The sequence below is a fragment of the Mirounga leonina genome, unplaced genomic scaffold (assembly GCF_011800145.1).
Source record: "Mirounga leonina isolate KUSES-001 unplaced genomic scaffold, KU_Mleo_1.0 Mir_53, whole genome shotgun sequence".
NCBI lineage: Eukaryota > Metazoa > Chordata > Mammalia > Carnivora > Phocidae > Mirounga > Mirounga leonina.
This window is the reverse complement of record NW_023270807.1, coordinates 1,716,412-1,738,705: the sequence shown is the minus strand read 5'-3', so window position 1 is coordinate 1,738,705 and position 22,294 is coordinate 1,716,412. Positions and strand designations below refer to the sequence as shown.

The 22,294-nt window shown below is 44.3% G+C and overlaps 1 protein-coding gene and 1 long non-coding RNA gene across 2 annotated transcripts in view; one reads left to right on the top strand and one right to left on the bottom strand.

Annotated features, from left to right (window-relative positions):
- Nucleotides 1–202: 202 nt before the first annotated feature.
- On the bottom strand, nt 203–4,603 carry LOC118000982. Its single transcript, XR_004676595.1, has 3 exons — nt 4,282–4,603; nt 2,442–2,483; nt 203–712 (listed from the first exon to the last, which is right to left on the bottom strand). It is a non-coding gene; the product is annotated as an uncharacterized LOC118000982 (long non-coding RNA).
- A 30-nt stretch (nt 4,604–4,633) lies between these two features.
- LOC118000981 (diphosphoinositol polyphosphate phosphohydrolase 1) overlaps nt 4,634–22,294 on the top strand; it is a 114,170-nt gene continuing 96,509 nt past the window's right edge. Inside the window, exon 1 of the mRNA XM_034990910.1 lies at nt 4,634–5,019. Within this exon, the coding sequence (XP_034846801.1) occupies nt 4,921–5,019 (99 nt within the window). The 5' untranslated portion in view covers nt 4,634–4,920. The remainder of the gene's footprint in view (nt 5,020–22,294) is intronic.

Genomic DNA, 22,294 nt, shown 5'->3' with positions numbered 1-22,294 from the left:
CCCACTATCATCTATGGAAGGGTAGCCTATTCTTAAGAATTATCTCCTTCCCCTCTGTTAGGTACGCTGCCTGGGATACATGGGCAATGGATGAATGAACTAGAGGCCAGGTAAATTTTATTTAATTAATTTTTTTTAAAAAGATTTTATTTATTTATTTGAGAGAGAGAGACACAGCCAGAGAGGGAACACAAGCAGGGGGAGTGGGAGAGGGAGAAGCAGGCTTCTCGCGGAGCAGGGAGCCCGATGCGGGGCTCAATCCCAGGACCCTGGGATCACGACCTGAGCCGAAGGCAGATGCTTAACAACTGAGCCACCCAGGTGCCCCCAGGTAAATTTTATGAGAGGTGTGCTAGGCAGCTTCAACTATGGCCCCAGTGATCCTTGCCTTCTGGTATAATGTGTAATCTCCCACACTAAGGCTGACTTATATGATCAGTAGGAAGCTGTGGAACTAACAAAGTATGACTTTCAAAGCCAGGTCATAAAAGGCACTGCAGTTCATTCAGTCTTGGAATCTTGTATCATTTGCTCTTGGAGGAACCCAACCATGTTGTGAGGAGGCTCAGGTGGCCCCATGGAGAAGTTCACACCAAAAGGCACTGAGCCTCCTTCCAACTGCCAGCCATGTGAGAAGCCACACTGGAAGTGGATCCTGCAGCTCTGTCAAGTCTTCAGATGACAGCAGGCCCAGCCAACGCCTGACTGCAACCTTATGAGAGACACAAAGCAGAACTGCTCAGTCAAGCCACTCCCGGATTCTTAACCCACAGGAATCATGAGAAATAATAAATGATTCATTTTTTTAAAGATTTATTTATTTGAGAGAAAGAGAGAGAGGGCACACAAGTAGGGGGAGTGGCAGGCAGAGGGAGAGGGAGAAGCAGGCTCCCTGCTAAGCAGGGAGCCCGATGCGGGACTCTGGGATCATGACCTGAGCCGAAGGCAGATGCTTAACTGACTGAGCCACCCAGGTGCCCCATGATTCATGTTTTAAGCCACTAAGTTTTGAGGAGATTTGTTATGTATTAATAAGTAACTTGTACAAAAGCAAAGATCAGAAACAGTAGGTGCTCCTGGGGGACTTGGTGGGATGAACAAGGTAGTCCTGGTCGGGGGGAGGAGAGAAAGGCATGCTACAGGAGCAGGATGGACTAAGGAACCTGTGAAAACCATTTTCTGCATTTTGTCATTTCATCCAGGATTCACCCTAAAAAGTTATTACAGATTATCTCTGAAATGTGGGATCAGGAGAATGCTAGTGACCTTCATTCAGAGGACAGATTATAGGGAGGGTGTTCCTATAGACAAGTGATTAAGCTCTATATTCAAGATCAGGTTCTGGAAGGACAGTAGTTGTTCTTCCATCAATAAACTTTTTTTTTTTTTTTAAGATTTTATTTATTTGACAGAGAGAGAATGAGAGAGAGAGCACATGAGAGGGGGGAGGGTCAGAGGGAGAAGCAGACTCCCTGCCGAGCAGGGAACCCGATGCGGGACTCAATCCCGGGACTCCAGGATCATGACCTGAGCCGAAGGCAGTCGCCCAACCAACTGAGCCACCCAGGCGCCCAATAAACTTCTTTTGAGGTGAGTTCTAGGTCAGTCCCTGGGATAACTGCTGAGTGAAATAGGCAAGGATAAGTGAGAGACAGACCCTGCCTTCAGTAAGTTTGAAATATGAGATTGGCAAAAAAACAAAAACAAAAAACCCAGTGACAATATCATGTGACAATGTGATAAAGCAGGACAAACTCAGGCAGTAGGAAGGACAGAGGCCATTAGGCAGTAACTTTTGAGTTTTGAAGGATAAATATAATTTGGCTTCTCTCTGGGTGGACGGGAAGGGACAAGGGAGTAGGTGACGGTCTTGGAAGAAGAGCCTTCCAGACACCAGGGAGGCATGTTCAAAGACTTAGAAGATTAGAAGGTTAGAGGTTCAAGAAACTAAGTAGTTTTGAATGACTAGACTAAGCTCCTGTGGGGTCTGGTATCTCCTGGGAGAATTTGGATTGTATCTTGAAAGCACTGAGGAACAAATAGGGTTTAATTCAAGGCCGTGACTTAACTTAGATCTGCATTGGGAAGGATTCACCTTGCTGCAGGGGGAGGATGGACAGCAGCCAAGGAGGCCATCGTACAGGCAAGAGGGGGAGTCCTAATGAAGTAATGGCACAGGGCAAGCAGAGAAGGGGCCGGGGTTGAGGATGTCAAGAAGGCAGAAGCAGTGGAGTTTATTATCAGTTGGATAGAAGATAAGAGAGAAATCAACAACTCCCAGTTTTCTGTAAGTTAAGAAATACCTTACACTTTAACATGGTCATAAGCTCTAGGCAGCGTTTTGCGTATCAGTTTTTTCTTATAGCACTTTTGGAGAAGTATTTAACTGGACTAATATGTTAATAAGTATACTTTTTAAATGAATTTAAACTGGTATTTACCATTGTCTTCCAGGAAAGGGTGGGATCCTTTGGTTAAGTTTCCTGAACAAAGAAAAAGTAATTACTAGTAAGGCAAGAAATGTGGGAGTGGTCTTGTGGGTTCTTGCAACTAGACAGGCCCATAAAAGCTGGAGAAGGAATTAGAAACCAACAGAAAAACTGCATCCACCTATTCGATCAACGTTTACTGAATTCTTATTTTGGACAAGGCCCCGTGCTAGTAGGTGGAAATATGAAGGTAAATGACACAGGTCCTGCTCGTGAGTTTACAATCTAACTTATTATTATTTTTTTAAAGATTTTATTTGACAGAGAGAGAGACAGCGAGAGAGGGAACACAAGCATGGGGAGTGGGGGAGGGAGAAGCAGGCTTCCTGCTGAGCAGGGTGCCCGATGTGGGGCTCGATGTGGGGCTCCATCCCAGGACCCTGGGATCACGACCTGAGCCGAAGGCAGACGCCCAACCACTGAGCCACCCAGGCGCCCGGATCTAACTTGCTTATTGTCTCTACTCTGCTGTACTGAGACCTGAAATGCCATTTGCAATTCTGCTCTCAAACCTAAGAAAGTGGCGCATAGTACAGTGTAGCTGTCCAGCTGCCGGAGTGACTGTATTCAACATTTCTGGGAAGGCTTTGGCAACAGGCAGCAAAAGCCAGAAATATGTTCCCACCGACCTCGATCTGCCTCTGGGAATTTATCTTAAGGGAATATCTGAAATAGGGATAAGGATTTATGTACAGGGACATTCATTACTGTTCTAATGAAACAGAGGACACAACCTAAGCTTCTAACAATGAGGAAAAGGTAAAATAATTGATGGTGCATCCCTATGATGGACTATCAGGTAGTAATTAGAAATGGTATTAAAAAAAAAAACCAGCATGGGGGATAGGACGGGGGGGGAGGGGCGGCGGGAGCAGGCTACCGATCTCTACAGAATGTGTTCAAAAATACATGATTTAGTTTTTTATGCCCTCTGTATTTTTCAAATTTTTGACAAATGAACATGTTACAGGATTTCTATAGCCAGAACTTGTTTTTTTCCTTCCTTCCTTTTAGAGACCTAATGGCAGAAGAGAAAACTAGAAAGACAACCAAAATGACCGAGATTTTGGGAATTCTATTGCATGAGGATTGACCCAAATTAACTGAAATCCCGCATTTTATGTGGCAAGGGTTAAGTGAAATGTCAATATTAGTTGCAATGTATTAAGTGACTTCTGATTGCCAAACGCCAAATAGAGGTAAATAAATGATGTAACTGAGATACCAACTAAGATTTGGTTTCAAAATACAAGCAAATTAAAGAAGGGCAACGAGCAACTCACAGACAAATCCTGCACAGGATTTACACCACATTCAGGGAATGGACATGGTATTATGTTTGGTCTGGGCTGCTGAGAACATGCACAGGTTATATTCCATTTTTCCTTGCTCCACAGCGTCTGGATATATATTTTCCCCTGGACAATCTGTTTGACATCCACACTATATAGTCCTCGTTGATTGCCAGAAACGATGATGTCTTATGATTTGCATTATGTATCTTCCTTTTCTGGCCCTCCTGTTTACCTTAACAGGAAGCATTTGTTTTTGCACCAGTCAAGGGTTGCAGGATAAACATCTGTTAGTGCCCCAGCCAGTAAAACTTCCAGAGCTTCTGCATGTCAATGCTATGTGCACAACGCCCCTCCCCCGATCCCCCTCACTCGCGTTGCCACTAGGTATCTCAGGTTGCACACTCCAGAGCGTTTAATTGCATCCCGCTTTTTCCTCCAGACTTTCCCCCTTACCCCCACCCAGATTAACGGGCACGGCGAAGGCGGGGCGGCCTGACCTTCGGTCATCTTCGGCCGCGGAATCGCCGCGTGACCTTGGGCAAGTCCCCGCTTCCCCTTCCGCCAAACCGCGTGGCTGGATAGCCGGGTCTCCCCTCCGGCCACCGCTCAGCCGAGCCGGTAGACCCTGCGCCCGCACCCCTTTCTCCCCCGACTTCCTCCGCGCGCGCTCCACCTTCCCCACCCCTACGCTCCTGGCGTTTCGGCCGCCTCCATTCGCACGGCCCCTTCATTCCAGACGCTCGTTTACGCCGCGCGGACTGGGAGGGTGCGATTCCCGGATGCGGCCTGCGCTGCCAGCGCGCGGCCGTCCCGCAGGCCCTCGCGGCTTTACGCCGCTGACGCAGCGCGCCCAAGATGGCGGCGCGGTCGTCGTCGGGGGTGGCGGCGGCAGAGGGGGCGGCGGCCGTGGCGGCGGCGGCGACGGCAGCCGTGACGGCGGCGGCGGCGCGGGGCCTGGGCCGGGGGGAATGAGGCAGCCGTGGCGGGCCAGCGGCCGAGCCGTGTAGCGGAGAAGCGGCTCCCCCTCCCTGCTTCCCTTGGCCGAGCCGGGGACGCGCGCGCGCGCCGCCGTCCGGAGCGGGCTCCCCACCCTCCACTCCCGCGACCCGCACCGCACCCCCATCCGGGCCCGGAGGATGATGAAGCTCAAGTCGAACCAGACTCGCACCTATGACGGCGACGGCTACAAGAAGCGGGCCGCGTGCCTGTGTTTCCGCAGTGAGAGCGAGGAGGAGGTGAGGCTCCGGCCGGGCGGGCCGGGGGTCACCGGAATTTGCGGCCGCCTCCGGCCGAGGCGCGGGGGGCGCGGCCGCTGGGGGAGGGTGTGCCGGGGCCGCGGGCAGGGCCGCTCCTCTCGGCCCGAATGAAGTTCCGACGGAATTTCTTGAGCCAAACAAGAGGAGGAAGGAAGAAGGACGGTGGGCGGAGGGGAAGTGGGTCCGAGCGTGGCCACACGGCACGGGAGTCAGGCCCAAGGAGCTTCAGAGCCGGCCGCCTGTCATAGGAGACAGTGGCCGCGGAGAGAAGGCGGTGGGTGGGGAAGTGTGTGTGGCTTTCGGGCCAGGCCTCCAGCTTTAGGATCCAGGAAGGGCAGCTCCGCACTTGTCAACCCACACATGTGTGCAGAGGCCGCCGTGCACGAGGCGCAGGCCGGCCTTTTGTGCCAGAGAAATAGTCCACTTCACTGGCAGGTTTGGGGGTTGCCGAGGGATTATGTGTGTCTGTGAGCCTAAGGGGGGTTGGTTAGGAAGATTTAGGGCGTTGTACAAATGCCAAAGCCAATTTATTTTGCAATGCGCTGGGTAGCCTTCTGGAGTAGCTGAGAAGAAAGGACATTTGATAATATAATCTTTATGACCTGAAAATTTCATTTTAATTGGGAAGGCCAAAAGCAGTGTTTAAGGTCTTTGCCCTGACATTGCCCTATAGTAAGGCGTTTAGGATTAAATTTGCTAGCAAAATAGAAATGCTTAGAATCAGTTTCTTTTTGCATGGGGTACTTAAAAAAAAAAAAAAAAAATCTCAGCTTCCCAAAGCCTTTTTTGTGGTGATAAAGGGAATTTAGAGAAGGCAAACGTTTTTGTAAATCCACAAAGAATAGCTGCTTTGGAAATTCATAAGATGCCTGTGGGAAAGCGTTTCTCTCCTGTGCATGGTGGTAAAATGGCAGTTAAACTGGAAACAATGAAGGACAGTGAAATTCAATATTCTATATTCTGGCATTCAGCAGTGGGCTATCGTGGCAGGGCTGCAAGTACAGTGCATCGTGTTGAAATGGGGGGAGAGGAACTTGACCCGTTAGTTATGAAAAGAAGCTGTGATGAAAGAGACAGATGGGTTGCCAAGAGTTGCTGTCCAGAGATATTTAGGAGGAAGTGGGACTTTATTGCCTGAAAAAAATTAGCAAAGCAGTAATTGTGCTATTGAGGGACTGTGTGTGTGTGTGTGTGTGTGTGTGTTCGTGTTCCCTTTCAGCAAAACAGGAGGAAAGGGAATTTGGAAATGTATACTTTGTGTCCTATCATATATTGTAAAAGTCCCCAAAACAGATAGAATAAACGGGGCCATGGTGTGAATTATGTAGTTTTGGAATACATACTTGAGTAAAGTAAAATTGTCAGTGGTGTTTACTGCTCCTGAGGCTTTGTTCTCTTCATTATCATATTATATTATGGGAAATCAGATGGGATCACAGTCTGTTTTAACTGGAGGGAAAATTAATTAGCATAATAACATGTCTTACTACAGTACTGTGGTTAAGTCTGTGAGCACCCCAATTATAAGTAGAAGGGTGTATAATTTAGTTGTATGAATGATGCAAGACTGTTCGTTAAAAAAATCATACTAGAAATTGAGAACATGTGAGTATTTTGGATAAATTGGAAAGTCTTCATAGATCATAAGCAAACTAAGACTTTATTTTCCGTTTTCTGTTACTTTTATTATGTACTGACATTAACAGCCTTAATGTTAAAACATTTGACTGTGGAGTTTCCTCTGCTGAATTTCTTTTTGAACATTGGCTAATGAGCAGAAGATTCATGCAAATTTTTAATTACAGATTCAGTGGATGTTACAGCTAAAGCCCAGAAAGAACAAGAAAATTAATGAAATGCACCCATTTTAGACTTGTTCAGTTCAATTAAACAAGTATGTGTTAAGAGCCTACTATGGGTGTAGCACTCTATAATGTGGGATTTAAAGGTAAACATCCCTCCCTGACCAAAAAAGTTGAGTACTTTTCAATGGGATCCCTTAATTGGGAGGGATTTTGGACCACAAAATAATCTCTAGGGTGCCGTTCAACTCTCAGATTACATAATTGTGTTAGAAGGGAAGTAATTTGTTAGTTCCGGGAGAACTTTTATGTTCTCAATAGAAGTGCCAGAAACTGGACGTATTAGCTGCCACACATTGTGGGAATGTGAAATTCAAACTCAATAGGACATTCAACCCAATTTTATTTTTTAATGGGAACCAATGACTTTAATCAAGATAGAATAGTTTACAGAATATTATTAGCATGAATATAATAGTAATGTAAGTATAAGGGGACCCTAGTTAATAAATTTGATTTACCAGTATCGGGAAACATACATACAATGTAAAGAGAAAGAGATGGAAAATATTAGCAGATAATAGACGGAATCAAACCTTGTAACATTCTGTTTTTTCAGCCCCAGAAGATTTTATTTATATGCCAGCAGTGATAGCTGAAACACTGATCCAGGTTAGGATGTATGAACATATTCAGCAAGGTTATGGAGCCAGTTTATTGAGATACTGTTAGAAAGGAGACATATGTAGGGAGCTTAAAGTCTAGAGGAAGAGACAGAAGAACAGGCCCAACAGCATGAAGAGAATGCGTTTCCTTTACTTCAGACCTCGGGCTGCTTTTCCTGTTAATAAACAAGAATCAATAGGAAAATGGGGGGGGGTGCCTGGGGGGCTCAATCGTTAAGCGTCTGCCTTCGGCCTAGGTCATGATCCCAGGGTCCTGGGATCAATCCCCGCATCAGGCCCCATGCTCCAGGCTCCACGGGGAGCCTGGTTCTCCCTCTCCCACTCCCCCTGCTTGTGTTCCCTCTCGCTGTGTCTCTTTCTGTCAAATAAATAAATAAATACATAATCTTAAAAAAAAAATAGGAAAATCCCCCCACTTCAAAGTTCTACTGATTATTATTGACATTTTGATAAATTAAAACCTTTAAGTTTGGGGCATTCATGATAACTAATGTATTTATTACAGTACTTTGAACCGACTGTTAATAGTAGGTGGTCTCTTACCCAACCTCCACTTAAACCAACTTGGTACACTGAATGCTGTTGTTACTCTGGGAGCTACTGGGTTTCATATACCCCCCAACCATGAGGCCTCCCGACCAATTGCGCACTTAACAAAGAATCAGTTGTCTTTATTCCTATATTTGTTTATGTTCATCATACTTGTAATTATGCGGTGTAATTAAATATGATGTAAGTCCATGAAATTTGAGTTCAAAAAGAATGGTTTTGTGAGAAGTATTCTAAATGCTTTGGAATGACTCAATAATTTCAAGTCATTAAAAGAAATTACTGCTCGGGGGGCCTGGGTGGCTCAGTCGTTAAGTGTCTTCCTTCGGCTCAGGTCATGATCCCAGGGTCCTGGGATCGAACCCCGCATCGGGCTCTCTGCTCGGCCAGGAGCCTGCTTCTCCCTCTCCCACTCCCCCTGCTTGTGTTCCCTCTCTAGCTGTCTCTCTCTCTCTCTGTCAAATAAATAAAATAAAATAATCTTTAAAAGAAATTACTGCTCAATTATATGGATAAGCAAAAGATGAAGAGGGAGTCTTAAAAGTTTAGAAAGACTCTGCACATAGATAAAGTGTTTTCAGGTTTTTGTTTTTCTTTATAGAAACCTGAACTGGAGGGACGCCTGGGTGGCTCAGTCGGTTAAGTGTTCGGCTCTTGGTTTAGGCTCAGGTCATGATCCAGGGTTTGTGGGATTGAACCCTGCATTGGGCTCCACATTCGGCAGGGAGTCTGCTGGAGGTTCTCTCCCCCTCCCTCTCTCCGTTCCCCTCCCCCTGCTTGCACATGTGCACGCATGTGCTTTCTCTCTCTCTCTAAAATGAATAATTTTTTAAAAACAAACAAAAAAACCCTGAACTGGAAAATAGGTCATGCATGATGGGTGTGGTATATGAAAGACAACTCAGCGTTCAACAATAGACCTATACTCAAGACAAGATCTTGGACCTACAAACAAGGATTAGCAAATAAATATACATTTATTTTTAATCTGCTCTATCTTCCAATTAACATTTTATCATACTGAAACTGGTTTCTTGAGTAAGATTTTACTGTTCTGGATTGGGTAATATGACACTCATCTTTGTCATATTATTCAACTTTGGCTCTCCGAAAGCACTTACATTTGAGATTTTTCCCTCTTTTCTCTTTTTTGGAGCCTCTGTGATGGGACAGGAAGTGAAGTATACTAGAGGTGGGCTTGCTTGTACTCTTCTACCCTCCCCAGAGTGGAGTGGGGGAGTGTAACAGGCGTCTTAGATGATTGAAATGTCTAGCAGTGTGAAATACTCTTTTAGAAAGACCAGTGACATAGGTTGTGTACCAGATGATGTCGCAGTGCTTAGTGCTTAGGAATTAAAGCTGTGCCTAGGATCTGTTTTTACTCAAGGTAAAAAATGAGTACTGATAGGATTGTCGCAGATTTCCCTGTGTATTAGAACTGCTTTTAAAAAGAAAGGACAAAAGTGTCCTTAAGGGTCTTAGGTTGGTTTGTTGAGCTTTTCCATCTCTTCACAAGGGACTGCTGCTTCTCATTTTCTCAATTCCTTGAGCTCACGGGGTTGGGTGGGGAGATGATTGACATTGAAGATCCTCAGGGGGCAACGACTCTGGTGGCCTGAGTGTTTGGGCCACCAGACACTTGGGCCTGAGTGTTTGGGAAGGAAGGATGTCACTGCAGATCGCACCTTCCCCTGGGCTCTAGAGAGGGGAGTAAAAGCACAGGTGGCAATCCCAGAGGTGATAACCATGACGAAGAGCTTCCAGTAGATCCCAGGCTGGTTGGAGAGTCTTTTCGTAACATAACTTGGTCATTGTCCAGTATTACATTGCTCTAAGATCATGGTGGGTGCATTGATCCAGTCAGTTCTCTGTCTTTCCTTCTCGGGGTGTGTGGTTTCCCTTGTGCCTACCTAATAATACTGGTTAGTCAGTTAGACATTTCTCCTATTATCTCCTTTTCTGGCTACATCCTGAGATGTGAATTCTGGTCTGAAATCAAACTGCAGTCTCCTTCTTTTTAAAAGATTTTTTATTTACTTATTTGACAAAGAGAGACACAGCAAGAGAGGGAACACAAGCAGGGGGAGTGGGAGAGGAAGAAGCAGGCTTCCCACTGAGCGAGGAGCCCGACGTGGGGCCCCATCCCAGGACCCTGGGATCATGACCTGAGCCGAAGGCAGAGGCTTAACGACTGAACCACCCACGCGCCCCTGCAGTCTCCTTCTTTTCCATTCTTTGCCCTGACCTTTCTTTTTTTTTTGCTCTTGAGTGATTCTCATGTCTCAGTAAATAATGGTGTTGCATATCTACTTTGTGTGAAGCAATCTCTATTTTTCTTCATAGCCTAGTACAAAAAGGAAGAGCCCTTGTTCAAGAATACATTAGTTTATTCATTTTTTGAGAGCCCTATTATGGACTAGTCTCTGTACAAGATCCTGGGAATACACAGGTAAATAAATCTGTGGTCCTTCATAAAGTCAAGCTGTCTGCCTGCTGTGTATCTGTGTCCATCCCCTCCTGCCCGCCCAGCAGCCTCACTCCTGTGAGTGTCCTGTCTTTCCTGCTTCATTGCCTTTTCTTCTCTACTTTATCGTTCCCAGGACAAACAGGCTAAAGTATTTCCCATCTTAAAAGAAATGCTCCCTTGCCCCATGTTCCCTCCAGCTACTATCCCATTTCTCTCTTCCCCTTCACAGAAAAATATTTCTGTACTTGCTGTTTCCATTTTCCCTCTTCCAATTTCTCTTGAACTCATTCCATTCGGGCACTCTTCTGTGATTCTGCTGGAGCCAGTCTTCAAGATAACAAGTTAACAAATCCAGTGGCCAGTCCTGAATCCTTGTTACCTCATCATTCCTTACATTCCTTTCTTTACCTTGCTTCTAGGACATCTTTCTAGTTCTTCCCTTTCTTTCTGGTTGTTCCTTCTTAGTATTGTGTTCCTCCTCATTTTCCTGAATTCTTTCATTGCCGTGCACAAGGATACAATCTTTGAACTACTCCCTCACCCCAACACACGCTCACACACATGATCTCATTTGGTCCCCTCTTTAAATACCATATTTATACTGATTACTTTCAACTGTCTATTTTTAGCCCTAATTTCTCTCATGAAATCAAGACTTGAATATACTGCAATCTACTCAGTGTTTCCATTTGGATATCAGATAGGCATCTCAAACTTAAAATACCCAAACTGAATTCTTTTTTTTTTTTTTTTTAAAGATTTTATTTGTTTGACAGAGAGAGACACAGCGAGAGAGGCAACACAGGCAGGGGGAGTGGGAGAGGGAGAAGCAGGCCTCCCGCTGAGCAGAGAGCCTGATGTGGGGCTCGATCCCAGGACTCTGGGACCATGACCTGAGCTGAAGGCAGACGCTTAACGACTGAGCCACCCAGGCACCCCCCCAAACTGAATTCTTGATTCCATCCACCAAAAACCAAACAGCAACAGAAACCTGCTTCTCCTACAGTTGAGCCTTTCAGTAAAGGAAATCTCTATGCTACCAGTTGCTCAGGTTAGAAACCTTGGAGCTATCCTTGACTTCTCCTTTCTCATACCCACATCTAATCTGACAGCAGATCCTGCCTAACCTTCTCACTTCAACCTCTACTGTGTTCTTCTAGCCTAACCCATTATTACCTCTTGCCTGGACTACTGCTGAATCTTCCTAATTGGTCTTCCTAACTGCTTCTGCCCTCGCTCCTCTAGTCTTGTCTACCACACAGCTGCTGGAGTGATTCTTCCAACATAGATGTCAGATCATGTCACTTCTTTGCTCCAGTGGTATTCTGTCTCAGTGAATCTAACATTTTAATTATGACCCCCTAGGCTCTGGATGTTTGGGTCCCTGCCATGGCTCTGACCTCATCTCTTACTACTCTCCCTCTTACTCATCCCTCTCTTCCAGCCTCACTGGCCTCTGTGCTGGTTCTCCCCCATATTATCTGCATGCCTTGCTCCCTTACTTTAGGTCTTTTAAGGCTTAGTTTTCACTTCAGCAGACAGCTCTTTAATGATCATGCTATAGAAAATAACACCAGTCCATTGTCACTGTGTCTCCTGGGCTTCTTTCTGGGCAGCACATATCACCACCAAGACCATGTTATGTACTTATTTGTTTCTGTTCCTCTCACTGGAATGCAGCTAGTTTATGAGGATAGAAATTTTTGTTTGTTTTATGCACTCCTGTATCCTTGGTGCTTAGAACATAGTATATGCTCAGTGCTATTTGTTGACTGTGTGAATGAATGAATGAACATTTTGTCCCTGCTTTTAAGAAGCTTACAGTCTAGTAGAGGAATTGAAAATACCCAAAATATACTGAATGCTAGTGTCTACCAATAATGTGTTGATAAAAATGTTTCAGGGAAGTCTTCTAGCTCTTATTTCCAGTGTCTTAGTGACAGGGTGTCTGATAATGTTGAGTATCAGCCCAATGGGAGTGTATGTGTAATTGGTTGTAAATCTTTTCTGAATCTCAATGGATCTTCCCATGATAGGGCACTTAGGATTTCTTTCAGATGTTGAACTTGTGAGTCTGTGCCATCTTGCAGGATTGGTGTTGGGTAGTTGATATAATGTACTGATCCTCAACCGTAGTGATGTAGTACCTGAGGAAAAAGGATTTTCATTTTGCTGATAGCCTGGAACCTTTTATTAGTAAGTAGATACTGGTTTAATGACTTGTAGATAGTGGTTCATAGCCAACAATGTATATCAAATCTGGATTCCAAAGTTTAGTTAGTAGTAATCAATTTGCAAATGAAGGTTGATAGGGATGGTCATAAAATTTTTCTGTCATCATCATTTTGTACTTTATCTAGGTCAAAGTGAAAGAGACATGATGTAAGGTTTGTGAGTGCCGAGTCTTGAAGCATTTGATTTATGGTGGTTAAGGTATGAAGCAGAACGAAAGAACCTTCATAGGCAAAGAAGATAATATGTGGATAAAAGAAGAATAAGGAATTGAATTTAGAAATAAAGTCCCCAAACTTTAAAATTTAGTAATAAAACATATGCACTCAAAGTCAACTTGCTGAGTAACATCCTGTCTATACCCAAGAAGACTTCCTTAAATCCAGTTTGAGAATTTCTGTTCTAAAGTGACATGGAAGCGCTCAAGAATGCCCACAGCCTTTTTCCCAGTCTTCTCGAAACCCTTGCTGCCTAGCTTACTAATAAGCCTTTGAGTAGGGAAAAATGTTCGTAGTTGTTTTTTTTTTCTTTTAAAGATTTTATTTATTTCGAGAGAGAGGGTGTGTGAGCACAAACAGGGAGAGGGGCAGAGGGAGAGAGAGAATCTCAAGCAGGCTCCATGCTGCATGAGGAGCCCTACTCGGGGCTCAATCCCACGACCCTGAGATCATGACCTGAGCCGAAATCAAGAGTCAGATGCTTAGCTGATTGAGCCACCCAGACGCCCTGAAAAATGTTCATTCTTAGAGTCGTCCGTTCGTTTACTCATTTGTTGTACAAACTTTTACTGAGTGCCTGCTTCTAGGCCAGACACTGTTCTTGGAATGCAGTGGTGAAACAAGGCAGAATGGAAGCTCTTGCTCTTGTGAAGCTTCTGATAACAGATGCAGGGAGACAGTAAATGAGCAAAACTGTTAGTGAACTTGATGATTTTAGGCAGTGGTGGTGGTGCTGGGTCGGAAATGAATGTATGATGGGACTAAGTGGTGGCAGGGGTGTTGGCAAATTGGGATCAGGTAGTCTCTGAACAGCAAGACGGAGGGAAGAGCAATTACAGAGGCCCCAAGTGGGAATCAGTTTGGCAAGGGGGAAAAGCAGGAAGCTGGCCAGAGCGGCCGAAGGCCAAGGGGAGGAGAGGGTGGGAGATGTTGCAGAGGTGGGAGGCCACCATTTCCTGTGGGGCTTCGTTACTTTTCCAGTTTTCCTGGTTCTCCTTTACTCTGCCCTGACTCTGTCACTTATAGCAACCCAGCAAACAAACCAGTAACATCCCATGAAACCACCTTCTTTCCCTTGTATGTGAGGAGTAGACGTGATGGTGACAGTTGATTAGAAAAAGTTGTGCTTGAGAAATGTACAAGTGGAGATGAAAATACTGTTCTGTCATCTTTTTTTTTTTTTTAAGATTTTATTTATTTATTTTGACAGACAGGGAGAGAGGGAACACAAGCAGGGGGAGTGGGAGAGGGAGAAGCAGGCTTCCCGCTGAGCAGGGAGCCTGATGCGGGGCTCGATCCCAGCACCCTGGGATCCTGACCTGAGCCGAAGGCAGACGCTTAACGACTGAGCCACCCAGGTGCTCCTGTTCTGTCATCTTTTTAAGAGATAAATCTGAAAGGACCCAAAGAAAAGACCCTAAAGTTTCTTCACACTTTCCTAGGGTAATTTAGTCAGAAAGGCTACTCTGAATAGGTAATATATATGTACAGAGTACAAAAATCAAAAGGTACAAAGGATATGGAACGAAAGAGGTAGTTAGCTTATAAAAGATAAGACAGCAGTGCATTGCAAATGAAAGATTGGGGAGTATTTTTGTTTAATAGAACAGAGGTTTGCTAGTTTTTCCTAGAAATATATTTGAACCCAGGCCGCTTGAATGCCTGTGGTTTTTCAGCACTTACTAGTTTTATTGAGGTTCCATAACCTGAAGTGCCAGGGATCCTTCTAGAATGGGGAGCTGCTGGGAATGGAGGGGCGTGCGTGCTTGCGGGCGTAGCATCAGTGCTGGCAGCGGGCTGTGTGTGTCAGGACGGTGCTGTGATGTGGCAGCTGCTTGTCTGACTGGCCTTCAAGCCCCTGAGAAGCAGCTTAGCAGTTGTCCGGGTCAGACTGGGCTTGCCAGTTTCTAAACTCTCATTGTTTAGACTACTCAGAGTTGACCTTTTAAGCCAAAGTACCTTCCTAGTACTGGTAGGAGGCTGTTCACTTTAGCTATATGCTTTTGTCCCCAGCTGTGGAATGGGGAGTAGGTAGAATTCTGAGTGGAATTGTGGCTTTTCAGCTCTTCCTGAGGGACTGTGAGATAATAGAAGGCATGTATTGGTCTCGCCCTGGTTCCTGGCACAGAGCTCCCAATGCTCTTGTGATGTCCTAAGTGATAAGAATATCTCTTGTTCTAATATTGGTCTTTGTCCTCTTCTCCTGAACCAGGGCTCCTGAAACTCTTGTAATTTTCTGGGTGATAGCAATGTCTTTTGTTCTAATGAGGCAACTCTGGGTGGGTTCCTGGATGGCTCCTGGCCAGTCACTAGAAAGACCAAGCCATGATTAGAAGCTTGGAATTTTCAGCCTTGCCCCCCATTGCCTTGAGAAGGGAGAAGAGTTGAAAATGGAGTTAATGATCCATCATTCGTAGGTGATGAAGTCTTCATAAAAATCCCAATAGTACAGGGTTCAGAGAATTTCCAGGTTGGTGAAGACATTCACACCAGGAGGGTAACACATCCCACCTGCATGGGGCCAGAAGCTCCTTGCCCTATGCATCTCTTTATCTGGCTCTTCATCTGTATCCTTTACCATATTCTTTAATAAACTGGTAAACATATGAAGTGTTTCTCTAAGTTCTGTGAGCTACTCTAGCAAATTAACTGAACCCACGGAGGGGGCTGTTGGAACCTCTGATCTGTAGCCAGTTGGTTGGAAGCATTGGTGATAATGGAGGCTTGCGACTGGCATCGGAAAGGGTGGTGGCGGACTTGTGGGACTGAGCTCTTAACCTGCGGGATCTGAGCTATAGAGATAGTGCCAGAATCAAGTTAATTGTAGGACACCCAGCTGGTGTTGCAGAGACCTGCTTGGTGTAGGGGAACCCCACACATTCTGTGACCGGAAGTATCAAAAGTGAAGTGTGCTATTGTGAGTAGTGAAGGAGATGCTCAGGAAAGAAACACAATAGGGGAGAACTGGGTTTTCCCCTTTTTAAGAAGGAAGAAAATGGAGATTTTTCCTTCCAACAGACTGTGCCTTAACCTTCTTTTCTATCTCCTCGCACCAGTCCCCTAAAATGCGAACCCAGAGCTGGGTATGGGAAACTTGACTGAGGAAGATCATCACAGTGCAACCTTCTTATTTATAAAATAGAAAAGAATTCCTAGAACGATTCAGCCATATTCAAATGTGAGCACCAAAATATTTGCAAAGCAAATATGAGTGGTTTTTTTTTTTTTTCTGTTTTTGACATTTTATCATTTATATCGTGGGTGCTGCTGCTGTTTGCTCAGTTAACTAGAAGTGGACTGTGTGCAAATCTGGTTATGCATCCCAGGCAGGGAAGATCATGCCTTTTGTGGGCTTTATCCAAATATACTTTAAAAAATTCTTATTTTAGGGGGCGCTGGGTGGCTCAGTTGGTTAAGCATCTGCCTTCGGCTCAGGTCAGGATCCCAGGGCCCTGGGATCAAGTCCCCGATCAAGTCCCCTGCTCAGCGGGGAGCCTGCTTCTCCCTCTCCCTCTGCCTGCCGTTCTGCCTACTTATGCTCTCTCTCTCTGTCAAATACATAAATAAAATCTTTAAAAAAGAAAATTCTTAGTTTAGGACACTTTATTTATTTTTTTATTATTATTATTTTTTAAAGATTTTATTTATGTATTTGACAGAGACACAGCGAGAGAGGGAACAGAAGCAGGGGGAGTGGGAGTGGGAGAGGGAGAAGCAGGCTTCCCGCCAAGCAGGGAGCCCGATGTGGGGCTCGATCCCAGGACCCTGGAATCATGACTCAAGCCGAAGGCAGATGCTTAACAACTGAGCCACCCAGGGGCCCCTAGGACACTTTTAAGTTCTTCTTTTTCTTTTTTCCAACATTGATTCTTTTAATAAGTATTTGGTTATTTTTATTTATTTTTTTATTATTATGTTTAATTAGTGAACATATAGTACGTCATTAGTTTTTTTTTTTTTAAGATTTTATTTATTTAATTGAGAGAGAGAGAAAGAGAGAGAGCACATGAGAGGGGGGAGAGTCAGAGGGAGAAGCAGACTTCCTGCTGAGCAGGGAGCCTGATGCGGGACTTGATCCAGGGACTCCAGGATCATGACCTGAGCTGAAGGCAGTCGCTTAACCAACTGAGCCACCCAGGCGCCTGTTTTTTTTGTTTTGTTTTGTTTTTAAGATTTTATTTATTTATTTGACACAGAGAGAGCACAAGCAGGGGGAGCGGCAGGCAGAGGGAGAAGCAGACTCCCCACTGAGCAGGGAGCCCGATGCGGAACTCGATCCCAGGACCCTGGGATCATGACCTGAGCCAAAGGCAGACGCTTAACCGACTGAGCCACCCAGGCGCCCAAGTACATCATTAGTTTTTGATGTAGTGTTCTTAACTCTTTTTCGAGATGAGAAGTTAATAACTTGATTATCATAAAACATTATCTTACATCTGTGTATTTTGTGAGCATTTCCAAAAGGAGATAAAGAGAGTGAATTTCTACTCCATGTAAAGAAAATTATTACAAAAACATTAAAAACTGAAATCTAAAGCAAGTAGAAACAAACTTATAGAGAAGGCAAGACTATTATAAACATACAAAAGAAATGATCCCTTAAATAGACTTTCTTTGTATACACTTAGTTCTCTTCATTTATAAAACAGTAAAGTCCTTTTAAAGAACTGCCTGGAAGGGCACCTGGCTGGCTCAGTCAGTAGAGCATGCAACTCTTGATCTTGGGGTCGACTCTTGATCTTGGGATCGTGAGTTTAAGCCCCCCCATTGGGTGTAGGGGTATAAAGATTACTTAAAAAATAAGAGGAAGGGGGCGCCTGGGTGGCTCAGTTGTTAAGCATCTGCCTTCAGCTCAGGTCATGAACCCGGGGTCCTCGGATCGAGCCCCACGTTGGGCTCCCTGCTCAGCGGGAAGGCGGCTTCACCCTCTCCCACTCCCCCTGCTTGTGTTCCTGCTCTCACTATCTCTCTTCAAATAAATAAAATCTTAAAAAAAAAAAAGAGGAAGGATAGTGATTTTTCTTTGAATATTCAGGAATCCTAGTAAACTTCTTCAAGAGAAGATATGTGCTTTTATAGAACACTTTGTATATGTGAGTAGCTTGAATTAACATATTTTGAGTAACTGGAACTTTAATTATTTAATGTTTCATTTTTTTCCTCTTTGCAGAAATGACTTGGTTGTTAAACTTCTATTCAGCCATCACTTACTAACTGTGCTGAGCCCTGACTCAGGGCCTTTACACCTCTCACTGCAGCACTGATTGTTTTCCTGGGAGGTTTTGCAGTTTGGATAGACTGCCTTTAATAATAATAAGATGAAACTTTTAGATTTTATTGGTAAAATGAGTTAGAAAAATAATCCAGAGAGTTTCTGTGTGTAATAATTATATTTCTATGGTATTTTCAAAGATTTAACATTTAATAAGGACATAGCTTGGGGTCATCCTGTCAGACACCATGAGTGATTTTTTTTTTTCCAAAAAGGATTTTTTTTTTTTTTTAATTATGAAAGTAGTTGTGTATCTATAAAGAACACTCCAAACTGAGGAGGTTAAGATGTGTAGAATAGGATGTGAGCTCCTGAGGAGCTAGCTGTGAGCTCTTGGCAGGATGCAGTGTAGAATGAAAAATATAAGCTAATAAAAGAAGTGATGGAGGGTAGTGTTTATTGTGAATTTGGAGGAGTCTGTGAAGATGAGCTGGAGTGTCCGGGACAGTTTTATGGGGTTTGTAGGGCCACACCTAAATGTCTTGGTTAGATTTGGGTAGCTGACGGAGAAAATTCCAGGTGGAGGACATTGGGCCATGTAGGTGACCTCATGAAAAGTCAGAGGCCTTTGGAATCCTGTTTGCCCTGAAGTGTCGTGAGGACCACATGCTGATGGCTCATGGCTGTGTTTGGGATGCAAGATGATTAAACAGTTTTTAAAAATTAGTTGCCAACAGGGGCGCCTGGGTGGCTCAGTCGGTTAAGCGGCTGCCTTCGGCTCAGGTCATGGTCCCAGGGTCCTGGGATTGAGCCCCTCGTCAGGCTCCCTGCTCAGCGGGGAGCCTGTTTCTCCCTCTCCCTCTCCCTCTGCCTGCCTCTCTGCCTACTTGTGCTCTCTATCTCTCTGTCAAATAAATAAATAAAATCTTTAAAAAAAATTAGTTTCCAACATTTTAATTTGAAAATTTTCAAATAAGGAATCTGGGCTTTAGGTTTCTCTTGGAAAATCAGAAGATCTGGGCCAGCTTTCCTATGTGATGACTGTGGCCAGAGCTGAGTGGCGGCCACCCTTTGGGCTGCCCACCTCTCTTCAGCGGGCCACCGTCCTTACCATTCCCTGTGGTCCCCTTGATAACGAGGCCCAGTGACAGCTAACATTTATTGTGGTGGCTGAGGTGTTACTGCCTTCTGAAGGTAGAGTTAAGAGAAAGGTCAAATATTTCTTGTACCCTTGTAAATTTCAAGAAAAATAGGGAGTGCGTATTTGAAAATATTCCTTCTTCTCTTTCCTTTAGACACATGACAAATCAGTGTCAGAAGATTCTGACTGATTTCACACACTTGTGCCCCCTGCCCAGGCCCCATAGAGTGGCATTTGAGTTTCGATGTCTGTAGTGTTTAAGAGCTTAGGCCCTGGAGTCAGACACACCTGGGTTGGAGCCCTGGCTCTTAAGTACACTCACTAGTCTGGTGATCTTGAGCAAATTACTTTACATCTCTTCGCCTCATCCTCTCACTTGTAACAATAATAGTACCTCCCTATGTTATTGTATTGTTGGAGGACTAAGTGAAATCACTTAATATATAGAACACTTAGCCCAGTGCCTGGCTCAAGTTAACATTTGGTGTCAGCCATGTAAATATAAAGCTAAGAAAAAGACAGTTTCTAACTTCATTGCAACCTGGGCTTGTGCAGTGAATTGTGGTGGGAAGAAGGTTATGGGAATTTGTGAGCGCCAGTTTGCATTTGTTAATTAAATCAGTTTGTGCTTCTTGAGAGTGGATACTGTGCTGCGTTCCAGTGAATGAGGCGGACACAGTCCCTGCTTTCATGTTGCTTACAGTCGGCAGTGGAGATAACAAGCCAGCAGTTGCAGTATAGTATGATAATATGAAGTAGGTCTTAAAATAGAGTACTTCAGTGATTCTCTGGTTTCATCTTTTATGACAGTTTTAGTGTTAGGAGAGGTACCAGACAGGGCAGAGTACTTGGTGATGCTGGGCCCTGTTCGTACGAGCATGGCGCTGTTCAGCAGTCCACGATCTTTCCTTCTCCTTTCCTCAGATCGTCATTTATGGAGGACCTACCATCATTTAGGCAAATGTCCAAGCCTGACAGAGAAAAGAGAAAGAGAAGCCTTTTTCTGGATAAAGAAAGCTCTTGTCCTCAGCCTGCCTCCCCCACTCTGTCCCAAAACTGTACTTGGAGAAAGAGAAATTCAGAGGGTCCAACCAAACCAATGTCTGGGAGAGGAATAAAGACACTTCTCACCCCCCAGGACTTGAAAATGAGAAGCTCAACAGAGAACCCTACTGGTTTGGAACTTTGGAGCTGCCACCGGAACCAGGAAAATCCTTCAAAATTAAACTTACTTTTTATTTCATGATATTAATACTTTGTACCATTAAAAACTCGTACTTTATGGCATGTCTAAGAAAATATTTTAAATACATAAAAGAAAACCAGTTTATTTTAATACCTTGAACTTTATTTAAAATAATCCCTGTAGCTTGATTTTATAATAAAACTTAAACATTTTTTAAACTAGAAACACAGTGCTGTGGGAGAAAGAAATGAGGAGATGAATTCTTTGGTTTAATAAGGTGCGTGTCTGGGAAGGACTTGGCAGAGGACTTGATCAAGGGACTTGGGGGAGGGTCTGACTGGGCAAAGAGGCCAAGGGCAGCTGAGGCAGTAGCGTATGCATTAGAGCCTCTGGAGAAGAGTTTGTGGGCCATGGTGCAGAGATATAGAGTGTACTGAACGATTGATTTTTCTGGCAGAAAATCAGAGAATAGAATGTAGAGTCATTCTGTGAGTGACTTTGCAAGTGGATGCCTGTCTTTGAGGAGAAGGATAAATGCTTGTTATTTCTAGGGTTTCTGGTCAGCTCCTCTTTCCTCAGAGCATTCTTCTCTTCTTTTTGGAGAAATCCTCCTTTGGAGAGGAGGGAGGGCCCACTCTCCCATCCCAAGAACTGAATGGGCACAGTGTGTGTGCCCATTCTCTGGTGTGCCTGTGTGGATGCAGGACTCAGGCTCCATTAGTTGTGGCTCAGTGCTTCCAGTCCTGAGGAGGTTGGGGGGAAGGTAGGGGGAGGGCAGTGGCTATGTGCTTACCAGATGTTTGTGTTTTAGATCCAGGCTTTTGCTGCCAGCCCTGGCGTGCCATGGTGTGGGCATATCTTCCAAGCCTGGCCTTTTAGTCCTTGCCACCCCACTATTTTGAGCCTTTGATATTTCTTTCAGTACAGTCCCTTTGACTACAGATGGCCAGACTTGGTTTGAGCCCTGTCTAATGCACCTCCTGGGTAGTTTTTAAGGTAACCTCCTCACTAATGCAGTGTACCAGAGGAAATGTATGTGCAGAGTCCAAATTTTTATTAATTTCTTTTTCTTTTTTTATTAAAGATTTTATTTATTTGAGAGAGAGAGCCAGTGAGAGAGAGAGCACGAGCATGAGCAGTGGGAGAGGGGCAGAGGAATAGGGAGAAGCAGGCTCCCTTGGGGCTCAATCCCAGAACCCTGAGATCATGACCTGAGCTGGAGGCAGACACTTAACTGAATCACTGAGGAGCCTCTGTTTTTTTTCCCTGGGAGAGCTTTTTCATTTTATTCATGGTGGAGGCTTTAACATTTTTCCATTTTTTATGGTAAAAATTTCTTCTTGCCAGAGTTTGTAAAATTGATTTTAAATGGCCAAAGAATAATCCAGTCAAATTAGAGCAAGTGTAACTAACACTGGCCTAAATGCTGATATTTTTATGAAATGCTTACCAGCATCGTCATACCCTCTCTACGCTCGGTGCTTATAGTTTCTCATTTTAGAATTGTCCTAAAGAATATTTGAGAGTGTGTGAATTTTTAAATATTTTAAACCTTGTGGATATCAAGGACCAGATTTTAAAAAATGTGTTTTAAAAAAATTTTTAAGTAATCTCTGCCCCCAACATGGGGCTTGAACTCGTGACCCCGAGATTAAGAGTTGCATGCTCCATGGACTGAGCCAGCTATTTAGTGCCCCCTAAAATGTTTTTTAATAATATAAGTTTATGAAAACTATAGGTTGTTTCTTAAAATACACATTA